A 25,242-nucleotide genomic window follows, 5' to 3' on the forward strand; every position below is an offset into this window, starting at 1 on the left:
AACTACATGAGCAGCTAGGTATGTGGCATTGAAGGCAGAAATAACAAACAACCCCCCCTCCATTCCAGACGCCGTGCTTGTCATGATCCACATCGTAAGGAAGCCCACGGATTCCGCAATCGCCAACCCAACACCCGCGTACACCCCGTCATGTAATGCTTTACAGAACCCTCGTGATGCTCTCTTTCGTAATAACGCTGTTCTGTTTGTCGTCCCTCCGGACGCGGAAGAAGCTGTCGCAAAAGTCGTTGCAGCGCATGTGCCGCAGGAACTCTTCGTCGTGGGTGATGACGATGAGCTGGAAGTTGCTTTGGGCTTGACGGGCCTTGATGATGGCGTGCAGGCTCTCGGCTAGGCTCTTGATGTTGTCCTTGTCCAGGTTGGTCGTCGGCTCGTCGAGAGCAATGAGGCCGCAGTTGACGCCGAAGCTCTCGGCTAGAGCGAGACGGATGATGATGCTGGCGAGCACCTTCTGGCCTGCCGAACAGCGGCCGCGCATATCCATCTCCGTGTCTTGCTTGACCATGCAGACGCGGTAGTTGTATGAGCGCCGGCCCGTCGTCGCGTTTTCATTGTCGGAGCGGATGAGAATCGTGTCAATGTCGGTGCCCTGATACGTGCTCTGCCACAGTTCGCCAGCGATGCGATTGACCTCCTCCATCTTCAGGCTGTGATACCGCATGATGGCCGTGTCCAGGGCCGAGATGTATCGGCCTAGGTCTTCAATGGCTGCCTTGGTCGTCTCGACCTTAATGTGCGACTCGCGGTATTTCTTGGCAGCGCTCTTGTACTCTTGCTCCCACTCGAGTAGGAGCCGCTCGAGTTCCTCGTCCTTGGTCTTCATCTGACCCATGATGGAGCCTCGGTCGGCAACCAGTCGATTGTGGCGGTTTTCCAACTGTTTCGCTTCGGTGATCAGCGTCCTGTAGTCCTCGTCGGCGTCACGGGACTCCAGCTCCTCGATGTCTCGACGGAGGATCTCGAGCTGCTGCAGATTCTGGCGGTACTTCAGGTTGTTGCTGATGTTCTGCTTCTTGCGGTCGCCATTGTCAATGTCCTGCTTCAGCTTGTTGGTTCGCACAGTCAAGTCCGAGATTTCCTTGTCCAGCGAAGCAATCGACTTCTCAAGACTCGCGATGGCACGCTGATTCGCTGCCAGATTAGAGGGGCCGCCGCGGTCAATGTAGTCTTGGATGTCGTTCTCGACCATCTTCAGCTCCGTCACCGAGTCAGCAACTTTGTCTCGCTCTTCGGCAATAGCCTGCTCCTTTGCACGACCACGCTGCAAGGTGTCGTCTCGGACTGATCTGGCCTCAGCGATCTCAGGCTCGATGGATTCCAATTCCTGATCAGCTCGGATGATCAAATCTCGCTGATGGACCTGATCCTCCTTCAGGGTCTGGATCTGATTTTGAAAGTCCTTCTTACGCTCCAATTGATTGAGGGCCTTGCTCAGGTTGTTTCGGAGCTCACTCTTCTCCAGCTCGAGCGAGTTGATCTGGTCCTTCATCCGTTGACGATCTGACGTTGTCTTGGAGATCTTGTTCTTCATCGATCTGATTTGCTCGTTGCAAAGCGCTTGGAGCTCGTGGATCTCGTCGACGCTTCTGCTGACCGTGCCGGACGACTGTTGAGTCATAATTCTGTCGACCTGCGCCTCGGAGTCCCTGATGTCCTTGAGGGCTTGGGTAATGCTGATGACGGTCTTGTTGAGAGATTCAATATCGGTCAGCTTGCCTTCCTCGGCACCGACGATGGCATCGTGCTCCTCCAGCTCTCGTTCCAGAGTTTCGCATTCATACTCGAGGGAAGCAACCTCTTCTTTCACAGAAGGGAGCTCTGCCATCAGTCTCTGGTATGTCTCATACTGCGCCTTGACCTTACGCAGGGAATCAAGTAAGGCAGTGGAGTTGGCGAGATCCTCTTCTGCCTTTTCCTTCTTGTTGGGGTCAAGGAACTTGATCAGCTTGTCTGAGAACCGAGACTTGGCGACATTCGATTTGTCATCGAAGCTGCGGTCGCAAAGTCGACACTTGTTCTTCTCCAGCAGGGTCTTCTGGCAGCCGCGGTAGTAGTCTGCCAGGGCGTCCAAGAGGCTGATATCGGTGGCGTATGTCTCCACGTCCTCTTCATGCATCTTGACTTCTTCCTCGTAGTCATCGATGGTGGCACCGTCTCGGACCGCCTGCAAGGCACTGACGACGGCACTGCGGCAGCGCTGTGCTTCGTCTGAATTTTTGGCGCCGACATCTTTGGCATTCTTCAGTCTAAAGTCAACCTTCTGCTGCTTGTCCCTCACCGAATCCCGCTTCTGGCGAGCTTCGGCGACAATCCTGTTCTGGTGCTTCAAGGCCTCGTGGAACTTGGCTTCGAGGGTGTCTGTCTGCCATGCGGTACCAACGTGCGTGTCCAACTTGGGCTTCCATGTGTTGGTGAGGGTATCAAGTTTGCGCTTGCGATCTGACAGTTCCTTCTTCCGCAAATCCAACTGCGCCCGCTCAGACGCAAGCCGCGTGCACTCCATCAATTCGCGGCCAAGCTTCTCATTCTCACTCTCGAGCTGCCACAGCTTCTCGTTCTCCTGCTGAAGCTGGTTGTCGTAGTCGGCGTTGGACAAGGACTCGTTTGCCTTTTTCAGCCGGCTCTCAACATCCTCGAACTGGCTGTCGAGAATAGCCTTGGCGCCCTCGTCAATGTCCAGCCGGTTGATGTCCATCTGCAAGACATTGATTCGCTTGTCGATGGCACCCATCCGCTGCTTGGCAAAGACACGGTTCTGAGTTGTCGTTGCCTTGCGACCCTCGAGCTCGGTGATGACGCTCGTCGCCTCATCCAGCTCGCGCGCATTCTCTTTTTGTGCCCGATCGAGGTCGCGCTTCTTCTCAGCCAGCAGCTTTTGGATGCGCTCGTTGAAGGCCTTGATCTGAGCATCCTTGAGGTCGCCGTCATAGCCACGGAACCCGTGAAGCCCTGCGGCGTCCCGGACCAGCTGCATGCGGGACTGAAGCTGGCGTTCGTATTTGTCCTTGTCGGACTGATGCTTGCCCTGCTCTGCAAGCTTGGCGGAAAGCTCTCGACGGGACTGGGTTAGATCCTTCTGCAGCTCAGCATAACGGGCCTTGTTTTCGTTCGCTTCTTCCTCGTAGCGGGCCATGCGCTCCTCGTACTGGGCGAGCGCATTCTCCAGGTACGCGTCGTCCTCGAAAAGCTCCTCGAGAGTCATTTTGATATCCGCAATGGAGCCTTCGCGATAAGCGAGCTGATCCCTCTTGAACTTGAGGTCGTTGACGACATTCAGGTAGCTGTTGGCCTGCTCGTGTTTCTCGCGGATCTGCTCCTGCAGCTCTTCCATTTCGAGGGTGAGGGCGGTGCACTTTTCCCGGGACTCCTCGATGTCGGTCTGCAACGCCATGGAGCGCTTCTCGGCACGATCGCCCTTCTCCTTGTTGATTCGGTCTTGTTCCTCGAATATTTTCAGCTTGGCCAGTTCTTCGCCCTGCTTCTTTCTGAGGACCTTGAGGTTGTCGATGGCTTTGGTATATCGCATGGCCTCAAAGATCTGGTCGAATTGCTTCTTCAGGGCGGCAGGTTCACTCATGGGCCATAGAGACTCGTCCTGGTGGCAGAAGATGACGTAGTCGAGGATGGCTCTGGAAACACCGAGTTCTCTCGGGATGAACTCATCCATCTGGGCGACTCTGGACGAGATGACGGTGCGCTCGCCATTGTTGTTGTATACCAGTGATCCTTCGAGAGTCTTGAGTGATCGGGAGTTCTTCTTGACGGTCAACTGCAAACTACGCGTAGAGACGCACTTATGGCCACCTGTCGAAGTGAATGCAAGCTTGACCTGAGCCAGAACCTCCTTCTCACCGCACAACTAGGAAGCATCAGCCGCAGTTCGCTGACGGGAATTTGTAGTGGACGTAGGGCAAGATACGAACCTTGGGGTCATGAACGAAGGCACCGCCCTTGCTGTTGGGAGGCTGTTCGCCGGTGGTGGCGTACTTAAGACACTCGATAATAGTGGTCTTTCCGGAGCCGTTGTACCCAACAATGAGAGTCAGGGGGGTATAGAATGAAATGGTTTCGCGGCTGCCGCCAAAAGAGCGGATGCCCTGGACGGACAGCTTATCGATCTTGGACATGGCGGGCGATGCCTCTCAGAGCCAAATGCCATGCGAACCAGGGCGTGTATGATTCGGTCGTGCAGGGTCGGTAGTGTCGAGGAGGAAGTCTAGATGGAAACTTAAAGGGGAGGTGAGACTCAGTTTTGTGCTTCCTGGCAATGGCGTACTGCTCGCTGCCTTGCACCAGGCTACAGTCGGTGTAGGTCGCTCGAGGTGGGCGTGGATGTTGGACATGGGTGGGATTTGACGCGAGCTCTGGGGACACTGGGAATGGCACGCGTGTAGGCAGCAGATGCGAAAAAGCGTGACTTCGCGCCTGACGATAAGATAACAAGTGCCTTCCCTTCGGTGGGTGGGTAATGCCTACTAGGGTCAGGCAGGCTCCAGGCTCCCGGCTCCCGGCTCCCGGCACCAGGCCCCCACGGTGGCCGGGATAGCGTCAGTCGGAAGCTCGCGGGGTCTCAGCCAACAAAAGACCTATATCTGGCGCAAAAGCCGCGGACTAACTGTTGCAAGGCCAGCCTTTGGGAAATGCTCCTGCACAGCTAGACGTATATCCGGTGGAAAAAAGACACAGACAGCCGCACAGCCATACGCCCCCGGTTTCCCTCCCCCCACTCATTGGTTCCGCTCCGTTCGTCCCCAAGACCCTATGACGTCTCTTATCCGTTGTTTGAAGGAGGAGGAAGAACTGTGATGGCGCTTTATACCGAGTGGGACGAAAGGTGGGCGGCTAGATTGAGTTTCTTGCAATAGCCCGCGACAAGTTGTCAAGCAGAAGATTCAATCTGGCAACAGAGCACAAGATGGGTGAATGGAAAGTTACAGTCAACATTGACGCAAGTCGGTCAATGACATCATGATTCAACTTTAAAAAGCGTCTGCTAGCCCGAGTTCAGGCCATGGTGTCAAACAAATGCCAGATGGGTTTCACCAAAGACGGAGCGAGTAGCGTACCCACGGTACCTGAGTTGAGTGGTAGTGGCAGTGGTAGTGGCAGTAGTACTAAAGGCAACAAGGGGGAGGGAATCTTCAGCATCTTCACCACTCGAGCGAGGTAAGGTACAGGCAAAAAGGACGGCGCGCGCAGGGCCCGCAAGGATGGATGAATGTTAGCGTACGGAGTACGGATATCGGGGATCAGTACCATAAGTCAGCAAGCCATCAAGTCCCCACTGAGCCAGCTGCTCGTTTAGTTTAGCTGCCGTGTCCGGGTGAGCATGTCATTATGTAATCCTGGCTCTCGGATGGGGCGCAACGCAGAAGCGTCGCTGGGTCGGACAACACCGCTAAGGTCCCTCGTTCGGCGGCAAAAGCAGCGGGAGCTGGGAGATCTGTAGGACCCTCCTCCCAGCGGCCAATACACGTATACCACCGATGGACGGTCATTTACTATATAACTATACCTAAAGGTGGGCGGTAGCTAGTCATGCCAGAGCCCAAAGGCGGTTGTTCTCCACCCGAGACCCGTTGTTGTATGGCTCCAAACGGGACCAAATTCCACGGCGTCTTCTACTCGTGCAGAAACCTCCGGCCATCATGTTCGGCCGGGGCATTTGCTCCGAATCGTAGCGCCCTTGCTAGCACCTCCCAGGGGATCGCTGTGCGAAGCCCCTTGGAGGTTCAGCTCGGAGACTGCAACACCGGATGGCCCACCAGCATGGACGACGGCGCAATGGGAGGAGACTGACTAGGTAGGCACGTAGGGTAGGTAGGTAGGTACCTTGAGAAGAGAATCCAAAGGGAGGCAGAGCCAAGATATTTATTCGAAGGCCGAGTGGAACAAAGGTTGCAAGGCAGGCAGCTAAACTAGGTGGCTTACCTAGGTACCTTAGTGCATACCGGTAGGTAAATTAATACCTAGCAGCCGGCTTTGGTGGGAATGCGAATGGATGCCTCTTCCTCCAGGGTGTCCATTCCATCACCTGCTCCTGCCACCAAATATCCATGCCCCGCGACTGAAAATTGCCATGTGCTCCATTTCCATTTTGTAGTTTCCCATCCTTTTCCTGGGTTCCTGCTTTTCCCACATCTTGTCGTCTCCCAGATTCCCACCCTAGGTACTACCTAGGTACCGTACACCACGCACCCTTCTTCTTCCTTCCTTCCTTCCTTCCTTCCTTCCTTCCTTCCCTCCTTCCTTTCTTTCTTCCCTTCGACGACTCGAGCGCGTGTGACACTTCTTCTCCTTCATCGCCCTCATCTTTCCTTTCCCCTCCACCCCCCTCCCCCCCCTTTCTCTCCCTCCGTTTTTCAACTGCGTTCCATCTAGCACCGCTTCCTCCGCCCCTCGCCTCGTCCCTCTGTGTCTCCCATCTTCCTCTCCTGAGGGTAGGTAGGTAACCAGACTTGGCCTCGCAGTCCACGTCCCAATCCGACTGGACCCCAAACCCAGCTCAACCCAGCCCACTGGTTGTGTCTTACGACAGTCGTAACAGCCCAAGAGAAAAGACAGGGACAAGACACGAACAACACTCTCTCTCTCACACACAATCACATACGCATTCCCTCTCTTTGTCGTCTGTCAGCGCTCCGTACTGCTAGGTACTGCCGCTGCTACACTTTCCACTCCTGTGCCTGCACCGCACTACAAGGCCAACTCGCACTAAGAATTGGACTGGCCGGGTCACGTCTGTACTAGCAGTAATCCAGTTCGGCATTTTATTGTGGCAAACCCCCATCGGCTAGGATTCTCTCACCATACCAGACTCAAATCTGTCCCGCGCTCCAGTCGTGGCCTGTTTCTTTCCTCTCTTTCCATCATTCGTTCAGTTGCATTCACCACGCATCCGGCTATCGACCTCAAAATCGACATTTGCTCCTGTCCCGGCGAGCCGAGCAATATAGCCAGAGACATGGAAGAATAAGACGGGTACCCTTCGATGTACAACGCCCTGGACTCGCCCGTATCTTTTTTTTTTCTTCGTTAGGTACCCTTGATCTACCGTGAATCTAGGCCTCGTCGGACCCAGTTCCAGCTCTCCGTGTCAGCTCATGTCCCCCGGCCCCTCTCCTTCGAAACGCTTCGACTGCATCCGCTATCGCGGGCTCGCCTTCGGGCTTCGTCGGCGTGGCCGCGGCTGTGGGCGCTATCGCTATCCCGCTGTACTACGGGCGCAACGAGCATATCGCACTTTGAGTTGCAAGCAGCAAAAAGAAAAGAAGAAGAAAACGACGCCCCCAACAGAGTTGCAGTGCCGTACCGTGAGCAGACCACCTTCCGCCCAGAGGAACACCATCTCCTCCCCCCCAATACCAATATCGAATTACGGCGCAGACCGCCGATGCCTTTGTTAGAAGCCGTCGGGCTAGTATTGGATCTCTACCGCCGCAACCATGTCCCACGGACCCCCTCAGCCTCCCCCAGTCAATTTCTTTGGCTTCGGGCACCAAGATGCACTTTCTGCCTTCGATGCTGTTAGTACCCCCCGCCAGCTTCCCATGCCTGGTCCTAATCCGATACATGCACACGGCCAACTGCACTTTCCCATAACCGCCTCGCTTCCCTCTTGTTCCCCCCTTCCCGACCCGCCGACCCCCGGCGCATTCCTCTTCAAGCCCCACTCAAGCTTCCGCAGACCGCCCCCTCCCCCCCCCCCTACGTCGCGCTGACACAATGCAGATGGCTGAAGCCGACCCCAACATCATGTCCTCTCTCCTGGACCCGACAGTTTATGGGAGCTTTGACGCCATGTCTATGAGCGTCGACAACCCCCACGACGACGGCACCATGTCCGCCTTCAATTTTGTCGGCAACACCCCCATGCCTGACGGCCTCGGAGACGAAACGCCCTCCATGAGCAATAATTATTCAAACAATGGCGACGATACTTCTAGCGTTGTCGGCGGGGGGCCTCCACCGGCCGGTGGCATGAATGCGCAGTCTTTACAGCAGGCCGGCAGTACCCTGACCGAGTTCACAAAGAGGCGCAATTGGCCCGCAAAAGTCGTGGAAGAGCTCAAGGACTTTCTTCAAATACTCGACGCCAACGGTCGCCTACGATATGTCTCGCCCAGCATCTTGAATCTGACGGGCTACGCTGCCGAAGAGATCACCGACACTTTCCTCAAGGACCTGGTTCACCCAGACGACGTCGGCGTTTTTGTCGCCGAGCTAAACGAGTCCATAGCCTCAGGGAACCCCCTGCGCCTGTTCTTCAGGCTCAAGAAGAAGGACGGCAAATACGCTATTTTCGAGTCGGTAGGCCATGCCCACATCGCTGCCGCCAAATTTGCGCCGAACCCCCACAACCAATCTCCATTCTGCCAAGCAGTCTTCATGATGTCGCGCCCGTACCCAACAAAGAACGCCGGTCTACTGGACTCGTTTTTGGAACACAAGATCGAGAACGAACGCCTGAGGAGGCGCATTGCCGAGCTGCGCAGGGAGGAGGAGATGGAGAACGAAGAGTCACAACGGCAATGGATGCAGGGCCAGGAGGGCAGGTCAGACATGACGCCGTCGGAAACTACAATGACGTCCGCCCCGAGCCACACATCTCGCAACACGGAAACGGGAGATAGGTCGTCGGCCCTCAACGTCGCACTCACGCGTGAGGCTCTGGAAGGCGTCGCAGGAAGCCGGCCGGACTCGCTGAAGGACAAAATGGCCAGGTACGAAGGCGGGGCTTCGCACACGGACACCATCGAGATGTTGACCGGCCTGAGGTATATCGAGGGTGAAAGAAGTCGTGGCATCACGACAGGCAACGCAAGTCCAACATTGATCAAGGGCGACGCCGGCATTGCCATCCCACTCGACCGGGACCCTCGGACAGGCGACAAGAAGAAGAAGCTCAAGACTTCGGAGGAATACGTCTGCACGGACTGCGGTAAGGTCCAGTCTCATTCCAGCTTTCTGCTAGCACATCCTAACCACGATAATCAGGCACCCTGGATTCTCCCGAATGGCGCAAAGGCCCAAGTGGGCCAAAAACACTATGCAACGCCTGCGGCCTTCGGTGGGCCAAGAAAGAGAAGAAGAACAGGCACAACGGCACCAACTCCAGTCATCAGGCGGGCTCGTTACAAGTCGAGCATGGTTGAGGTTAAGTTTTGATGAGTAACTATCGGCGCATTGGTCGGCAGATGCCCTACAGGGCTAAGCACGGCTCTCCCATGACCTCCCCCGGCTGGAGTGGGCGTCTGGAAGTCGGCACGGCGCAGACTACTATTACATTAACGAACATATGGCTGTATGCTACTTTTACGTTGTTATCAATTTGCAGCAACCGAGATACCTGGATACGACTGGACAATGGGGCACACGGGGCGAGGCCTTCGGACCAGCAGTTTCGAGAGAGCGAAATTCAAGCCATGTTGCTATCAGCCGGCGAGCCACCCACCGAGTCAGGTACAGTTGACGCGGGGAGCGGCTCGGGCGGGAACCACTGGACGTGTTGACCTATTTCCCCCTCTTTTTTTTCCTTTTTTTTTTCCTTCTCTCTTTTGCCGTTCGGCCAGCGGTCCAAGACTGGCTCCTACGGAGTGCGGGATGAGTGATATCCAAATGCGTGTGCGTGTGTGTGCCCTTCGCCTAGATACTTCGCCTCGGCGATACTTTGTGGCCCACAATCGGATTGCCTCACTTGCGCGCGCGCGCGCGCACTTGGCGACTTGTATTGATATGCGAAGCTCGGAGGTTTCCTGAAACTTGATGTTTGCCCTTTAAACAAGTTCTGGATCTGGCTGGGTGGGCTCCGACTTTGCACCCGGAACAGCTCAGGCCATCCCAGCCGGAAGGAATCTTGACTGGATGGTCAGAGGCTCAGAGCATGTGATGCGACTGCAACCTGGACCTGTTGATTGTCAACAGGCTCCAAGTGGGTACTTTTGACGATGCTTGGTATGAATATGGACACATCAGATGTGGAGAGGGAGGGGCACGATAAACTGCTAGGGGTCCAACTCACAAGCTCTGCCGAAGCCAAGCACCGTGGGGGCAAGCACTAAAGGCCTACCTACTACTTATCGGGCCGTCGCGTGTACTGACCATCCGCACCGACGATATGTGCGATCTGTGGTAGCTGGAGATGGGTCTGAGGTCCCCTGGACGGCTGGCTCAGCTGCATCGTCCAGGTTGTCGATTGTGGATGTGAAATGGCAGGCCACCAGGTCATTGGACGCCGGTCCGATGTTTTGGCGTGCATGGTCAACTCAGGGCTCCTGAGACAGTTGATCGCCCGCCGGTGATGCGGGGACAAACATGGCTCTCCTTTTTTTATCTACCAGAGCTCTCAACCTGGTCCTCTTTCTTGACCCTCCTTCCTTTTCTTCGTTCATCTCGAAATATCAATACACCTATCCCAGCATACTCAGCCCAAACTCGCCGTCTTCATCATGGACAAAATTATGAACGCCGCCCAGGAGTACCTTGAGAAGGACGACGACAGCAAGTCCAAGCAACAGCAGGGCTACGGTATGTCCTGAACAAGCTTTCCTCCCCTCTTAAACTACCCCGCCATCCCCTTCTACTCTTCCTACCCCGCGCGTCCCTGATGAAAGCTCCAATTAACAAATAGCTTAACAGGCCAATCTCTTCCTGGTGGCGACAGTAGGTTCTAACCTTCTCAAATCGAACGAACCTTTTTTTTTTTCCTTCTTCGCTGCTCTACAACAGGGAGCGTGCCTGGACTCTTAATTGGGAAACAGAGGGGAAACCGAGTCGACGATGCGCTGACGTTCGGGGTGCGTCTGTAATTAGAATCTCACGGCGGCAACTACCCCGCGGGCGGTGGAGCTTTTGCCGACGACGACGACGACGATGATTACCGTCACGCCGCCAACGAGGCTTCACGCCACGCGGGTCCCCATGGTGATAAGGACTTGTTCTCAAGCGTGCTGAGCGCCTTGACGCAGAAGAAGGAACAGCTTAGAAACGAGGACATTGACGAAGATGGTATGTTTCATGTTTCTTCTGTTTCTACCAACACCATACTGCCTCCCTTTCTGTTGCCTTTTTCGAATCATTGTAAAGAAGATAGTGAACTTCTTGTCGTATGAAGAGATGAGAGGAATGCTAAAGGGCAGGGGGTGTACGGATGGGTCAACATGTGCTTACATATTTCGTGACTTGCTCCAGACGCCGTGAAGAAGCACAAAAAGTTCTTCGGCGGTGACGACGACGACGACGAGAAGGCCGACGACAAGGGCCTCGGTGTCGCAGCAGCGATGCAGGCACTTAAGATGTTCTCGGGCGGTGAGACGGGCGGCCAGAAGCAGAGCCAGGGTGGGTTCGCAGGTCTCGCCATGGCCGAGGCCAGTCGGGTGAGTTGGCGTGTTCCCATCCCGGCAGGTTACACAGATGGAACGGACAGCAGCTGACACAACGTCCCCCTTTAGCTTTTCGACCAGCGCCAGTCGCAGGGTAAGGTCGCCGAGGGCACGAGCAAGGAGTCGGCCATTCAGCAGGCGGGCGAGATGGCACTCAAGATGTACTTCAAGAGCCAAGGCCAGCAGCAGAGCGGCATCATGGGCCTGGCGTCCAAGTTCATGTAGGGACAAAGAAGGGCACTGCTGTTGTCGTGAACCCTACTATATACGAATGACGAATCCAGATGCGTTTTCTTGACTGATCCCTAGCTAGGGAGGTTTCCAGTTTCGCGCTGGGCATCCCAAATCCCCCGCCACGATTATTCAAGGTACTCCGGATAGATAGACAAAAACCTTGACGATTATGATGCTTCCCTTCTTCTTCGCCCACACCGCCTTCTCTGCCCCTCCCCTTCTTTGTGGACCCACCTTTTCATTTTTTTCCCATGATCCGCGAAAGATGGTGTTCCCTCATGTTGTCATGTCAAATGTTTTTCTTGGCCTCGAGACCGCCGTTCTTGGTGACCTCGATGACGTCCACCCACCCCTCAGGCCTCTGGCGGCCCTCCTTGATGAGGTACGTCTCGGCCTCCTTGGCCCATTCGAGGAGCTGCTCCTCGCAGCCCCACTCGCCCATGGCCATCAACCCGACGGGCACCCTGCCCTCACCCTGGACGGGATCCACGTAGCCGATGGGCGCCGTGACGGCGGGGCAGCCACTGACATTGGCGACAAAGACGTAGCTCATGTTGGCGATGGTCGTATTGGCGTCCGAGACGCCGTAGGCATCGTCGCCGGGCTGGCGGGGCCAGCCCGGCAGCGGGGTCGTGGGGGTGACGACAAGCATGCCCGGGTTCTGCTCAAAGAGGAAGGCCAGGTGCTTCATCAGCAGATCGCGCAGCTGGGCGTACTTCATGTAGTCGCCGGCGGGGGTCTGGGTGCCGACGGACATGGTGATGGCGTTGGCGTGGTTGATGAGAGACTGCCACTGCTCCGGGTCCGGGTGGCGGTGGCGGGCGAGATCCTGCATCTCGGTGATGCAGGTGGCAGAGTGCATGAGCTGGATCTCGCGGAGGTAGGGGATACGGATGGGGATGGTGGCGTAGCCCCTGGAGGTGAAGTGGTCGACAGCGCGGCGGCAGACGGCGTTGACGGAGGGCTCGGCGTGGGACCACCAGGCTTCGTCGATGGCGATGATCTTTTGGGGGGGGGAGTGCGACAAGGAGGGCGGGATCGAGGGCGTGTAGAGGCCCTGGATGGGGTCGTCCGGGTTCGGGCGCGACATGACGCGGTAGGCGATGGTAAGGTCGGCGACGGTGGCGGCGAGGGGGCCAACGACGCAGACGGAGGTGTTCATGGTGCAGGCGCGGTGGTGCGAGGGCTTAAGGCCGTAGGCGGAGTTGAAAGAGGCGGGAATGCGGATGGAGCCGCCGGCGTCGGTGCCGATGGAGATGGGGACAATGCCCGCGCCGAGGGCGGAGCCGCCGCCGGAGGAGGAGCCGCCCGGGTAGTAGGACTTGTTGTGCCAGTTGGTCGGGGTTCCCCATCGAGGCTGCAATGGTTGGTCAGTATGTGCTGGAGGGGAAAGGGGTCAGGAGGGAAGTTCTCTCCGGCGTCTTCTCTCGATGAAACGGGGAGTTTCACTTACGTTGCAGCCATTGGTGTCTTGGGAAGGAGCCTAATCAGCTTTGATAATACGCAGATGGCAGGAAAGGGGAGGGAGAACGAGTACATACCGCCACCCAGCTCATGCATGGCGTTCTTTCCCAGCACGATGGCACCAGCTGCCTCGAGCTGCCGAACGGGCCACATCGTCTCTTCGGCGGGCTTGAACCACGGCAGGTCGGGACGGTACTGCATGCCGTTGTGGCTGACGTAGCCCTTGACGTCGATGTCATCCTTGACACCAATGGGCACGCCGTCGAGCGGGCCCAGGGGTTCCCCGCGGCGCCAGCGCTCCGTGGAGGCGCGGGCGGCGTCGATGGCGAGGTCCTCGCGGCCGTGGGAGGCGACCCAGGCATTGGCGTAGGGGCCCGTCTCTGGAGGGGGGTGGCCCTCGGCGCGGCGGACGAGAGGGAGGAGGGACTGAACAACGTCGAGCGGGGTCGCGGCGCCGGAGGCGTAGAGGGCATGGTAGTCGGCGCTGGAGAGGTAGCGGGAGGGCTGGTCCTGGGGCGCCGGCGTGGTGAGTTCCGGAGTCAGGGGAAAAGGGTCCGGGTGAGTTCCGGATTCCGAGAGGACGAGGACGTCGGGCTGGCTGGTGTTAGTGAGACCAAGCAAGGGCTGGGGTGGCGCTAGAGAGGGTGAGGGGGAACGGAACCTGGAAGCGATATCGGTAGTCGACGAGGCCGGGCAAGTCTCTGATGGAGCCGAACTTTGCGTTGCGCCAGAAAAAGCGTTGGACGGCGCCGGAGTTTGCAACGCTGTTCCATTGTCAGTAGATGAAGGCCGTGGGGGGCGTGATGGTGAGAGGCGAAGAAGGGAGTACTCACAGTGCCGAGCCCACAACAAGAGGCCAGCCGCGGAGGACAGGGTTCTGATCCTCCTTTGGCGTCCCCGAGTTGTTCTGGGCCGGCGCCTCGCGGGCACCGGGATAGTTGGCGTACTTTTGGTTAGGGGCCATTATGTGTGTAGTAGGGTCGTCGGTGAAGGCGACCAGTTGCGGTGGTACGAAGCGGACACCGTGGCGAGCCTGGAAACGTGTGCAGAGTCAATCGGAACAGGCAGTGTGTGTTTCTGAAAGGAAGGAAAGGCCCAGAAGACAGAGAGGTCAAGTCAAATGGAGGCTGGACGGCAATTATCAGATGCCGGTTGGAGGAGACCCTTGTGAAGGTCAGAGCTCGGCCCGGGCTGCTAGCAGCAAAGTGTTTGAAAGGTTGGGGAGGGTTGACGGGGCTGCTTGCTTGTTTGCTCCCTCTCCTGGTGCTTTTCCTGGTTTGCTTCAACTGGTGGACACGGAACACACAGACGGCGAAGGCGGTTGTTTTTGGTGCCAGTTGAAACGAAACGTGTTGGGACCAAGGAAGCGCGATCAGCCACGGGTGGGTTGCGAGTATGTGTCGTCGGCGGTGATGAGTGTGAGTTTATGCGGGCCTCCTTACCTTAGCTGCTTAGGTAGCTGGGGGGAGGAGCTCGGATCAGCGACGGGGGTAGAGCTTCTTAGGAGGTGTGGGGGGCCGGCCCCATAGTTCAGCAAGTGAGACGCGGATAGGCTGGTTATCGAAGCTTCAAGGAAGAGGTGGATGCGATAGCCTCCGTGCCTCGGCATCTTTTGGCGATGGGGGAAGCGGGAATTTGCTAAAGGCATGCAAATATTCCCATCTATGAAAGGCTGCCTCTCACTGCCTCAGTGACATAACGGTGGGTGGTCGAACTCGGGTTCTATTTGCTGTGCGAGGCAGAGTGGACCATCCCATTGTCCACCCGCCAGTCAAGATTTGAGAAGGGCGAAAGAGTCATTGTTAATTGTTCTATTTAAGAATATGACGCAGCGCAGAATTCCGCGCTCGGTTCCTCAGCTGCATTCGCCCGGGCTCTTCTCCAAGCAGGCCCACACGCAAAACAATTCCAACATGTTTTGAGACAATTTTGACTACCCCGCACCCATCCCATTACGGCTAAGCTAAAAAAATGGAAAAAAAAAAAAAAAAAAACATGCCCTCTGGGCACGATATCCAGAAGAGCCTCATCTACTTCTTCCGCAAGGGAGCGGATGTCAAGCTCCGACCAGCAAAGGATCGCATGGGAAACCGTTGAGGGGGAGAGAAGAACGAGACAGACAAGACAGCGGCAAGGGACGAGGAAAATGAGCCAAATCCCATTGTTGACTCTTTGTATTTCTACATACGGCCGCGCTGTCCCGTGGGAAGCAGCTGTTCCTGGCCAGGCATGCCACGCCCATATCGCTTGCTCTCATAAACCGAACGCCTTCCGTGAATCAGAAATTGCTTTCCCAAGGCCCGCAGGCTGAGAGAGTTTGATTCCTATTGTTTTGTCCAAGCCGGTTACCACGGCTGGCAAACGAGTGAATGCCCCCTTCCTTTCCTGAGGAGTGTGCGTCATACCGGAGAGAAGAAGTAAAACAAAAAGCCAAAGGTCCTAAACGCCATGCCGATCCAGGTTCCGTAGAAACGAATGAGGTAAGAAGAAAAGAAGAAAAGAAAGGCCCGTTTTTTTATTTTGATTCTTCTTCTTTGCTCATCTTCATCTGACCATGTCCAATAATTCGTCTGAATGCTGGTCATAAACGTGGGGATGAAGAGCGCAAAAGCAAATGACTGTTGAATAAGTCCTGCCCTCTGAAAGGGCATCTGGTGGTGTCGTGAAAGCGAGGCAGGACAGTTGTGTTGTGTTGTGTTTTCGGCGTGTCTGGGTATATTGTGTGAAAGTGAAATGGAATGCGACAAATATACCTCTGTCCACTGAGTGCTATGAGAACCCGTCATTTCAGTCACGCCGAGTGCCTTTGCGTGTACCGGGCTGTGATACCTTTGATGATATGTATTGCCGTGACAGACGTGGGCAGTTTCCCTGGGGAAACAGACCCTTTTTTGACGGGGGGGCCGGCCGTTAAGATCAAAAAAAGAATAAAAATCTTAATGTCAAAAGGCCCAACGAAGCTGAAGGTAAGGCTGAAGAAGGGTCCTACTTCTTGGCCATATTGTCATGCAGTCGCAGAATTCTAGTCCGAAACCACAAGACGAAGCTCGTCCAGGCGCCCTGTGTCTTGCGCTTGGCAGTCAGGGAACGACGGGGTCCCTCGAGCATGACCTCGTCGGCCACAGGAGCCTGGCCCTGGTCAGTGCTCTCGTAGTTGCGGCTGGCAAACCCGACACCACGACCGTTCTCGGCAGCTCCCATGGCCAGCTTTTCGGCATCGGGGGCCGTCCTCTTGCGACTGATGGAGGGCCGGATCATGTCGCTGGAGCTGTTGCGGGCGCTGTGGGAGAAGCTCTGCTTGCGGGCGGCCTCCTTTGCCTCCCGCTTCATCATTAGCTGCTGCTCGCGCTCATGGCGCAAAGCCTCTTTGATGTCGGCGCGCTCTCGCTTGCGCATCTCCTCCTTGTCCCTCTTCTCGTTCTTCAGGCGCTCCTTCTCCTCCCAGCGGTGGCGCTCCAGTCGGATGCGCTCCTGGTGGTAGTTGGAATCGAGGTCGGAGCGCGAACGCAAACGGAAGCCCTCCAAGGATGTGCGCAGGGGAGACATGGCGGTTACTGATGTTGAGGGAGATGCTGACGATAGAGGCGAGAGCACTGGTGCCGTGTTGGGCACATTGGAGTCGGAAATCCTGCCCGACTGTTTAATGTCCGAGTGGCTCGAGACGTGTGCGAGCCGCGAAGAAGCGGCGTTGGAGTTTGTACGGCTGGTGTTGATGCGCAATGAGGGGGGCCCAGTTCCGTTATTGACGTCGGATAGGGACGAGGTGCGACTGGCCAGTGAGGGTCGGCGGGGGTAAGACGATGATGAGGGGTTGCTAGTGATGGGTATTGACGAAGAGACGGCGGCGTGGTAATTGCTGCGATGGTTTAGGTAATGCTGATCCAGCAGGTCGTCGTCGTCGTCCTCGGTGATTGTCGGGGAGTAGTCGCGGGGTCCGGTGGCTCCGGGGTTGGCGTTGCTGTTGCTGTTGCTGTTGCTGTTGCTGTTGCTGTTGCTGACGCTACTGCTGCCGCCGTGTTCGATGCTGGCGAGCGAATTGGCGTAGGACAGGGGCGGTGTCGAGGTGCGCGGCGTCTGCTGGAAGGGATGGACGAAGCTGCCGCCGTTGCGGTGGCCGCTGCCGCTGGTCGCTACACTGACGTGGGAGGTGCCACTGGTCGAGCGAGCATGCGAGAAGTTGCTCCTTCCGTTTCCGATGCTGCTGCTGTGGCTGAGTTCCGTCGCCGAAATACTGAAGCTGACGTCCCTTCCCCCGAAAGACCCTTCCCTCTCTCTTCCTAGACTTCCACCATAATGCCCAAACGTTGTCTGCTGCTCATCCCACCCTCGATCAAGGTCCAAAGAGTTCTTTTCTGAATGCGACAGCTTTTTCAATATCGGCTTCACCACTGGCTTGCTTCGCGTCTTGGAGAGCTTCCCTGAGCTCGCCGCGCCCGTTACATCCGTATACGAAGCCATCGTCGGTTGACGTCCCCCACAAGAGCCACGAGCCACAAGCCACAAGCCACGCTACAAACGTTGCACTCTGGGATGGGTTTCTTTCTCCTTTTTTTTTTTTGATTTGATTTTCTCTTTTTTCTCTTCTCTCGTTTTTACGCCCAACTACCACTGCGCAAACGGCGTCTTGCTCGTTTCGATTGCAGTCGTGTGCTGTCGGCTTTGCACTTGTCGGTTTCCAAGCGGGGGTTGTCCAAGTGGTGATGGTGATGGCAGGCTGCCAGACCAAGAAGCTGCCTCCACCATGCAGGCCGAGGCCGCAGACCGCACCCCAGTCTCGGAGACGCCTCTCTTACAGCGATTATGACCACCGGGCACGATGCATGGATCGAGGCAATGGAGGTACAAAACGACGACGAAGGCGGCGAGAGTTATGGTTTCGATGCTGGAAACGACGACTAGCAACGTGTGTGTATGTGTATGTATGTGTGTATGTGTGCGTGTGTGTGTACGGTGCTGACCGTGGTAGTGACAGTGAGCCGGCTTTAAACCCACAAGGACGGACAAGCGGCGGCCATGTCATTCAACATACGGTGAGAGTTGGACCCAGACGGGAGGGGGAGCGAGATGAGCGGCGCCGGGGTTGTTATCTAATGGGCGAGGCGAAAGGTGGGAGCGACAGGCTGACTGACGCAGCGGAATGGGCGGAGTCCCCAGGCCGATGGGATGGGATGGGATGGGATGGGAAAGGATGGGCGACGGGGGGAGAGCGTGTGGCTGCCGTCTGGGCATGCCTCACCTTGTCGTTTTCAGCATACACTGCCCACCGCTGCACCGATTCGGTAGCAGTTGGCTCGACCCGAGTGCGAAGGAGGTAAGTCAGCCCAGCTGCACCGTTGTCTCCCACTCGAGCTGTCGCTGTTGCCGTTGGTATTGGTGTTGCTACTTGGTCGTGCTGCGAATGGCAAAGGACGACGACTTTGACCGACCCCGGCAGAGAAACAAGGTGTGAGGGAGGGGAGGGAAAACGAGAACGGGGGGAAACGAGACACAAGACACCACCACACCCTAAGCAGTTGCACAAGGGCCACCGTCCACCGGCCGCTTCGGCAACAGAACAGGCCACCGCCAAAGTGCGCCGAGTATCCGCAACCCGCTTGGCTACGCCTGGTTCAGCCTCGTTCCTTTCTCAACTGGCATGGAGCACGTGGGGGGGACCAAGAAAATGCGCCCGGAGAAGGATCGAGGACATCGAGCAAGACGAGTAAGACTTTGGCCGAGAAGAAGGAGGGGTAACCCTTCTAAAGCGGGAGCAATGGCGTGGCGTCGTTTGGGGCCTCTAGGCGGCTGGCTTTTAAGGTTGCAGTCTCTCAGGACGAGCCCAGACGGCTTGGTGTTCCAGAGGTTGCTTCCGGCGTGTTTGGTCCAAAGAATCCAAACGAATGCTTTTTTTTTTCTCTCGCTCAAATGCTGCTGGGGCGACTGGGTTGGGTTTGTTTACACTACGACAAGGTGATAGTGTTTTGTTTATGCTGCGCCTTTTTCCCAAGGGTATGTCCCCCCACCCAGGAGGTACCAGTGAATTGAGTGGAAAGGCGGGCTCATGGACCTCAGGTGACCAAATGAGAAGCCCGAAGACTCGGGGCGGAAGACTGGAGAAACCAAGACTAACGAAAAAATATCTGGGTCTTGCTCCGGGGGTTTATCGACGAGGGGGGACAGACGGGGATTCGACGTCGCGCCGACGGCAAAGAAGGAAGCAGGGTAAAACGAGACCGTGCTAAGCCTTGAAAGGAAGGGGACTTTGTCGGTTCAGTGTTGGGACTACGCGACCATGAGCAGCAATGCAAGTCGTGGTGGAGGCCGGCTATCCAGAGGCATCACAACAAGCATTGGCATTGGCATTGGCATGGGCTGCCTCTATCGATGACCTGCTTGACGCCGCATGCCGAGCGCAGTCGCAAGAGAGCATGACCTACATACACGAACAAGCCTATCCGCCCAGTATCCGGACGTGTCGCACACAGGCACACAGGCATACGCGCGCGTGCGAGAGGGGCGCAGACGCGGACGCAGACGCAAACACAGTACTGCGTCTGGCAATCCCACGTTACCCTACGACATCGTCAGGCCAAGGCCGAAGCAGCAATGGAACAGTAACAGTCCCAAAACTTCAGAGAGAGGGAGACGGTCTGAGACTGGGCGGAACGACTTGGGATGGACGCGGCGGGTCTTGCTTGATCAACGTTGGCAGCACTTAGTACACTGCTCAAACGGCTTCCTACGCACACAGGCATAACCTTCCACAAAGACTTTGAGAGACACAAGACGGTTGGCAGGCCACCCCCTTCTCGGACTGCTCTGCTTCGGGTCAGTCTCATCTAAAAAACACACGGCGGCCTGCCGATGGTCGTTTCCAACTCGCCATGGCGGATCCAGAAGGAGATGGAAAAGTTTTCCGTCCAAGATTCTGTTTGCGGATGTCAGGTACCAGAAACCCCTCATCGGCTGGCACCGTCAAAGGAGACAAAAGAAGTCATGGAGAGAGAAAAAGCAAACTAACAAGACACAGTCCGTCTGGGGGACACAACTTGACCCCATCGCTGTCGAATTGAAACAGCTGCATCGAGCTAAAAAAGCCTATGGTCTGCCAATAGGAACCCACCAAACCTGCCCCGGTTCCCATTCCCAACCACCCCATATGTCTACTACCCACTCACCGACAGCGGCCCATTCCTAGGCGGGCTCATGGTTCACGGGATGTCGTCTCCATAAGAACGAGGATGAGGACGAGAAGCAAAGCCCGTCGATGGGGGGGGGGGGGGGGGGGGGCAACACGTTCGGTCCTGTCACACCGACCTTGGTAACAAATGCCAAAAAGAATGAAGTTCCGCTCCGAAGAATCCCAAGCGCCCCACCCACCACCACCCAGATCCTGCATCCTCTGACGAGACGCTTAACTTTCCCCCAATCACCGTCGTCAAATGCCTCACTGCATCAGGAAGAAGCTCGCTCCGCCTGCTTATTTTGTCTGCCTGATCCTCTCACCACCATACAGACTTTGGCAGAAAGTCAAACTGCCTGCTAGAGAAGCATGCCTCTCGCGGAGCCTTAACCCGATCTTTCTTCGCACCCGATACCATGCCGATTGCCAAGCATAAGTTTCCCATCATGGCAAACCAGAGACATCGGCGAAATGCGTCGTCGTCGTCGTCGTCGTCGTCATCGCCAGGTCATGGAAAATGGCCTTGGCCATGGTTTATCCAGGCAATAATGTTCTTTCTTACCCGTCAACACATGTGTCTGCATCTCCCCCGCTGCTCACTCTCTCTGCTATGGCAGGCGGGCGGCTCCCCCGCACCGTGCTAAGCTGCACTCTCGTGAATCAAGCGAATCAGGTCCCTCGGTCAGCTCGGCAAGGTGAAGTTACAAGAAGCCCAGCCCGGCACAGCAACGCACCACCACCAACCACGCCCATCATCCTGCTCCGACTCTGTGGCCCGCCTACCCCGCCACCAATACCTTGCAGGTTCAGGCCCGGATCCTCCAGAGAATTACAAAAACTGGCACTGGTCTCTGCGCACGATAAGAAGCATCATCGATTCCGATGTGGCTTCAGCCATTGGCAACGCTTATCAATGCCATCACTGCGCCGCGTTCAAGGGCGACGGGTCACTTGGTCACTCGAACCAACCAACAGAAGAGAGAGACACTTAAACTAGCATAACATGCCAGCCCCCGTAATTCCAACTCTCGCTACTCTGCTCGCCTTGCCCGCCCGCCCCAAACCACTGCCAAGCCTATCCCACTTACCTCTGATGCGAGCTCTCTCCCCCCGATTTTGTCCTTCTGAACTTAATCTGGATTGTATCTCGACTCATGTTTCAACCACTGCACAGATGTTGCGGCCAGCCAGCGCAGGGCTCCTGCAACCCCAGATTCAGGGTGGTCAGGACCGGCCGACGCCACTGATATGGCTAGCCTCTCTGGCGCGTCGGCATCCCCTTCTATCCTGCCTTTGCCAAAGCGAACGGTCTCTGATCCTGGTCAAGCTGAAAATGGTCAGTTGCAACGGCCGCCGATAGCTCTTGTCTTGCACGGCCGCCCAGCAGTGGCATCCTGCAAACACGGCCACAAAGAGCTGCAAACGCCGAAGACCTTGGGCCTCGTCACAGTCATGGTTCCCCTTGCGGCTTGCCAAGTCCATACCCCATTCCTCCCCTCTTGAGCGAACGCTTCTTTCTGGTTAATATCCGTATGTCAGTGCATGTATCCGTACACACGGGTACTATTGTCTGCGCGCAGCGAAGATAACACCCAGAAATAGCCCAACCCAGTCCATGTTCTTGAGGGAACCACTTCCCAAATCCGGTTCCGTGTTCCTTGCCTCCGTCTCTCCCTCCATCCCCGACGCCCATCACATTGGTCCGCGCCCCGGGCACACCCGTGGTGGGCCATCCCGGCCTCTACTTTCCTTCCATCGTACGTCGAGGGTCGGATCGACAATGCCTTTTCTGATGGCTATCTCGAACCATGGGAGGCTCATCAAGGAACAGTCCAAGATCTGCGACAAGCATGACACTTGGGCCACGCGCTGCTTTCTCCGGCCATTGGATGAAGGGGTGAGTGGACCAAGAAGCGCATAGGTGACCACAAATACCAAAAACACGACCGCCTTAGCTCATGGGCCATGATCTTGATCGACCCGAAGCCATGGGATGCGAAGCCATGGAATGCGAAGCCATGGGATGCTCCTTGCTTTCCTAGTCTGGTGCAGTCGATCCCGCCGGCGGACTGACGACACGAGGTTGCCAGCCGTGTGATGGGTGTCAGAGGCCCCTGGCGATCCGAGTCCCCAAAGGGTTGGTTATGAGCAGGACTGGCTGTTCGCCTCGTGTAGGTCGACTTTGGGCGGAACATATCCTCTCACACGACGGCGTGATGGCCCGTCAGCTGGTCCATGATGGACGTTTATTTCTCACTTGCTTGTGATGCCATGCAACACGGCCAGATGGGGCGAGGTTTACTTTGACGCCGGACACGGCTCTCCCGGTTTTCATAGCTTTCTTACCATTTTGCGTGTTTTGAAACGTGACATCGTTTGATTGATATGCCTTTATCTCACATATGCAGACGATGTTAAATAAACCCCGGGCATGCTATGCTATGCTATGCTATGCACCACACCCAGACTCGGCCGCCAGTCCGGCTGTCAGAGCTGGACGGCACCGATATCAGCCTGCCACCACGCCGGTGCTGTTTTACGGCGGTTTCGAAACACATGACTGGCGGGGCGACTAGGCCATGATAACCTTACATATCTAATACGATACCGGTCACGGCATTATTCATGCTCTTGTAAGTACCAAGAGCACTGTTTATGTGCATGGCAGAACGGGCGGTTCTCGACCCCAATAACACGACTCTGACGGTGGCTCGCAAATACACCCCGGAACGCGGTGATCGTTACAGGGAAAGCACCATGCGAGTTGTTCACGTCGCGTCAACCGGCAAAGATGGACGGCCCGCTACTCCTTTCAAGAGGGGCTGGACAAGTTCACTGCCTTGGCTTGATATGATGTGCTCCCTATATCGAAGTCTTCCGGCCTGTGATGTTCTCGCGCCGGCCGCTTGGGACTATGAAGGTTAGTGTCTCATAGATAAAAACGAGGGCTGGGCTCTCATGCAACCTTCGGGGCAAATGGCTTGAAGCTATGCGGTACCGGTCCAACGTCTTTCTTGTGCTACGAGCGTAGTCTCCTTCCGCCTAGCCGCAGAAGATCGTGCCAACCCCCCCAACCCCCCCAACAAGCTGCGCCTTGGAATGAAGGCCGTTCCCTATCTCGGATATCTGGGGCTATCCCGCCATGTACCAGGTGTGACTCGCGGGTATCGTGCCGCCGTAGTCGACGACGATGACAACAAGAGGCCCTTCTTCGTAGCCGCATTCTCGCGTCTTGGAGGAGCTTGGTAGCATGCATTGACGACGTAATGAACTATCAACCCAGAAGAATAGCAAGCCGCTCAGTTATATTCAATTACAGGGGCAGCACAGCCTTCCGTTCGCGACGCTGTTCTTCGCCGGGCCGGGCCCCGAATCTTTAACAGACAGACGCCTCACGGGTAGCCGGAACGGCTCTTGATAGGCTTCACCGCCGTCTCCCTTTATTATCATGCTCCCCTTCCCCGGGCCTCATATGGGTTCAGTAGCAACGTGAGCCTTTTCTGCCTGTCCGTAAACAAGGGGCGTCATTTTCTTTCATTCCCGATTCCAGAGAGCATTCGGTAGATATCTAATCAGTTGCTGACTGCTTGCTCAACCCGAAAGTAGCCAAGCCCGGCACGCAGCTGCTGGAGGACGACTGCCGTCACATGCTTGTGACATAACCGCGCGCGAGTGAGACCGGGGTAAAGAAGAGACGGGTACGTGCAGCAGAGAGGGGAATGAACAAGCTACTTTCGACTCTGGACGAGGGCCAGCTAGGACGGGCCGCCACACGCTTTCACTTTTTTTTATCGCTCTTGCCACGATGACAGTCGGGTCGTTCCCGGTGCTACGTGGTTCTGCATATAATCTTTCTAGACGTCTTGAAGAGGGGCAGGGCACCCACTTGCGCCCCAGCGTAGTATCTCGGAGTTTGGCCTCTCATTCGACCAAGAGGCAGCGAACATGTAAAAAGAACGACAGCCCGTCATGATAATTCGTGTAGGCCAATACTGTTTCACTCCGTTCCCGACGAGGAGGGTTTGTATCCTCACGACAAAGGATACTCGCCGTCGTCATCGCTCTCACTGCCAAACACTTGCTTGACGCCCCTCCCCCTCCCGGCATCCGTCCTCGACCTTGCTTGTGCTCCTTGATTCTGGTCCTGATTTTTCAGCTGCCGTTATCCAAGGACGAGCCATGACAAATGTCGAAATTGACTCTGTTCCAGTAATCATCCCCATACGCACCCTGGGTCCTTTCCAGACATACCAAGCAAGCACTGACGAGCTTTCTAGAACGTCAATCTGCTCATGTGAGGCTGCCTCTGCAGCACGCCCGAACAGATGTCCCGGATTCTAGTGGACATCCCCGTCCCATACCAAAGACCTGAGCGCGGCTAACTGCATCGGATTGCCTTCACCGTTGCCGCTCCCGGGTTCGAGGGCCACGAGGAGCCGCAAGCCGCGAACTGGTTCGGGCCGCATCTTCCCCTATCCCAACATCATCTCGGCTATCGGCAGCAATGGCACGCTTGCGTAGCCGACCTGGATCACATATGGGGATAGTAACGTGTATCAACTGCCTCAAGCTCGGCCTCATATCAAGATCGCCAACTTGTGTCTTGTTTATCTCATCGTAGTGAAGCCATCTCACGGTGCCTGACGGCGCCGTGCTGGCGTCGATCGCTCAGCAAAAAGTCGCCGTCGCTGCCACGTTCCGCATTTCCTGTATTGTTCCACCTCATACGCTCGAGGGACAATCTCGGCTGTAAGCCAGACACAATTCGTGGACACTGGTCTTAGGGTCGCTATTCAACGTGTAACCAGGCAGAATTTGTTGCCTAGTCAAAATATTCAACGACGTCGCTATCTGTGAGGAGCAATAGCACTTGCGGCTCTCTGGTCGTACTTTGGTTTGTTGTTACCTCCCTTCTCACTTGTCATCGAGGACGCGCAGTATGGGTTGACTGTCGTCTGTTGCACATCTGCTATTGCCCGC

General features: G+C 56.2%; 6 protein-coding genes across 6 annotated transcripts; 2 read left to right on the top strand and 4 right to left on the bottom strand.

The window, feature by feature from the left end:
- Nucleotides 1-160: 160 nt before the first annotated feature.
- GLRG_00735 (uncharacterized protein) lies at nucleotides 161-4,148 on the bottom strand (the record flags this gene model as incomplete). The annotated part of the gene is made up of 2 exons (XM_008091420.1): nucleotides 161-3,880; nucleotides 3,945-4,148. The coding sequence occupies 2 exons, from the start codon at nucleotides 4,146-4,148 to the stop codon at nucleotides 161-163; spliced, it is 3,924 nt and encodes a 1,307-aa protein (XP_008089611.1).
- Nucleotides 4,149-7,746: 3,598 nt separating this feature from the next.
- On the top strand, nucleotides 7,747-9,176 carry GLRG_00736 (GATA zinc finger; the record flags this gene model as incomplete). The annotated part of the gene is made up of 2 exons (XM_008091421.1): nucleotides 7,747-8,962; nucleotides 9,019-9,176. The coding sequence occupies 2 exons, from the start codon at nucleotides 7,747-7,749 to the stop codon at nucleotides 9,174-9,176; spliced, it is 1,374 nt and encodes a 457-aa protein (XP_008089612.1).
- A 1,293-nt stretch (nucleotides 9,177-10,469) lies between these two features.
- Nucleotides 10,470-11,627, top strand: GLRG_00737 (uncharacterized protein; the record flags this gene model as incomplete). The annotated part of the gene is made up of 5 exons (XM_008091422.1): nucleotides 10,470-10,548; nucleotides 10,660-10,683; nucleotides 10,834-11,028; nucleotides 11,212-11,396; nucleotides 11,472-11,627. The coding sequence occupies 5 exons, from the start codon at nucleotides 10,470-10,472 to the stop codon at nucleotides 11,625-11,627; spliced, it is 639 nt and encodes a 212-aa protein (XP_008089613.1).
- A 298-nt stretch (nucleotides 11,628-11,925) lies between these two features.
- On the bottom strand, nucleotides 11,926-14,064 carry GLRG_00738 (amidase; the record flags this gene model as incomplete). The annotated part of the gene is made up of 5 exons (XM_008091423.1): nucleotides 11,926-12,993; nucleotides 13,090-13,106; nucleotides 13,178-13,694; nucleotides 13,762-13,864; nucleotides 13,934-14,064. The coding sequence occupies 5 exons, from the start codon at nucleotides 14,062-14,064 to the stop codon at nucleotides 11,926-11,928; spliced, it is 1,836 nt and encodes a 611-aa protein (XP_008089614.1).
- Nucleotides 14,065-15,499: 1,435 nt separating this feature from the next.
- On the bottom strand, nucleotides 15,500-15,886 carry GLRG_00739 (uncharacterized protein; the record flags this gene model as incomplete). The annotated part of the gene is made up of 1 exon (XM_008091424.1): nucleotides 15,500-15,886. One exon carries the CDS (start codon nucleotides 15,884-15,886, stop codon nucleotides 15,500-15,502), a length of 387 nt encoding a protein of 128 aa, XP_008089615.1.
- Nucleotides 15,887-16,085: 199 nt separating this feature from the next.
- On the bottom strand, nucleotides 16,086-17,558 carry GLRG_00740 (uncharacterized protein; the record flags this gene model as incomplete). The annotated part of the gene is made up of 1 exon (XM_008091425.1): nucleotides 16,086-17,558. The coding sequence occupies one exon, from the start codon at nucleotides 17,556-17,558 to the stop codon at nucleotides 16,086-16,088; it is 1,473 nt and encodes a 490-aa protein (XP_008089616.1).
- Nucleotides 17,559-25,242: the final 7,684 nt, after the last annotated feature.

This window comes from Colletotrichum graminicola (genome assembly GCF_000149035.1).
Source record: "Colletotrichum graminicola M1.001 genomic scaffold supercont1.2, whole genome shotgun sequence".
In the NCBI taxonomy this organism is placed as follows: domain Eukaryota; kingdom Fungi; phylum Ascomycota; class Sordariomycetes; order Glomerellales; family Glomerellaceae; genus Colletotrichum; species Colletotrichum graminicola.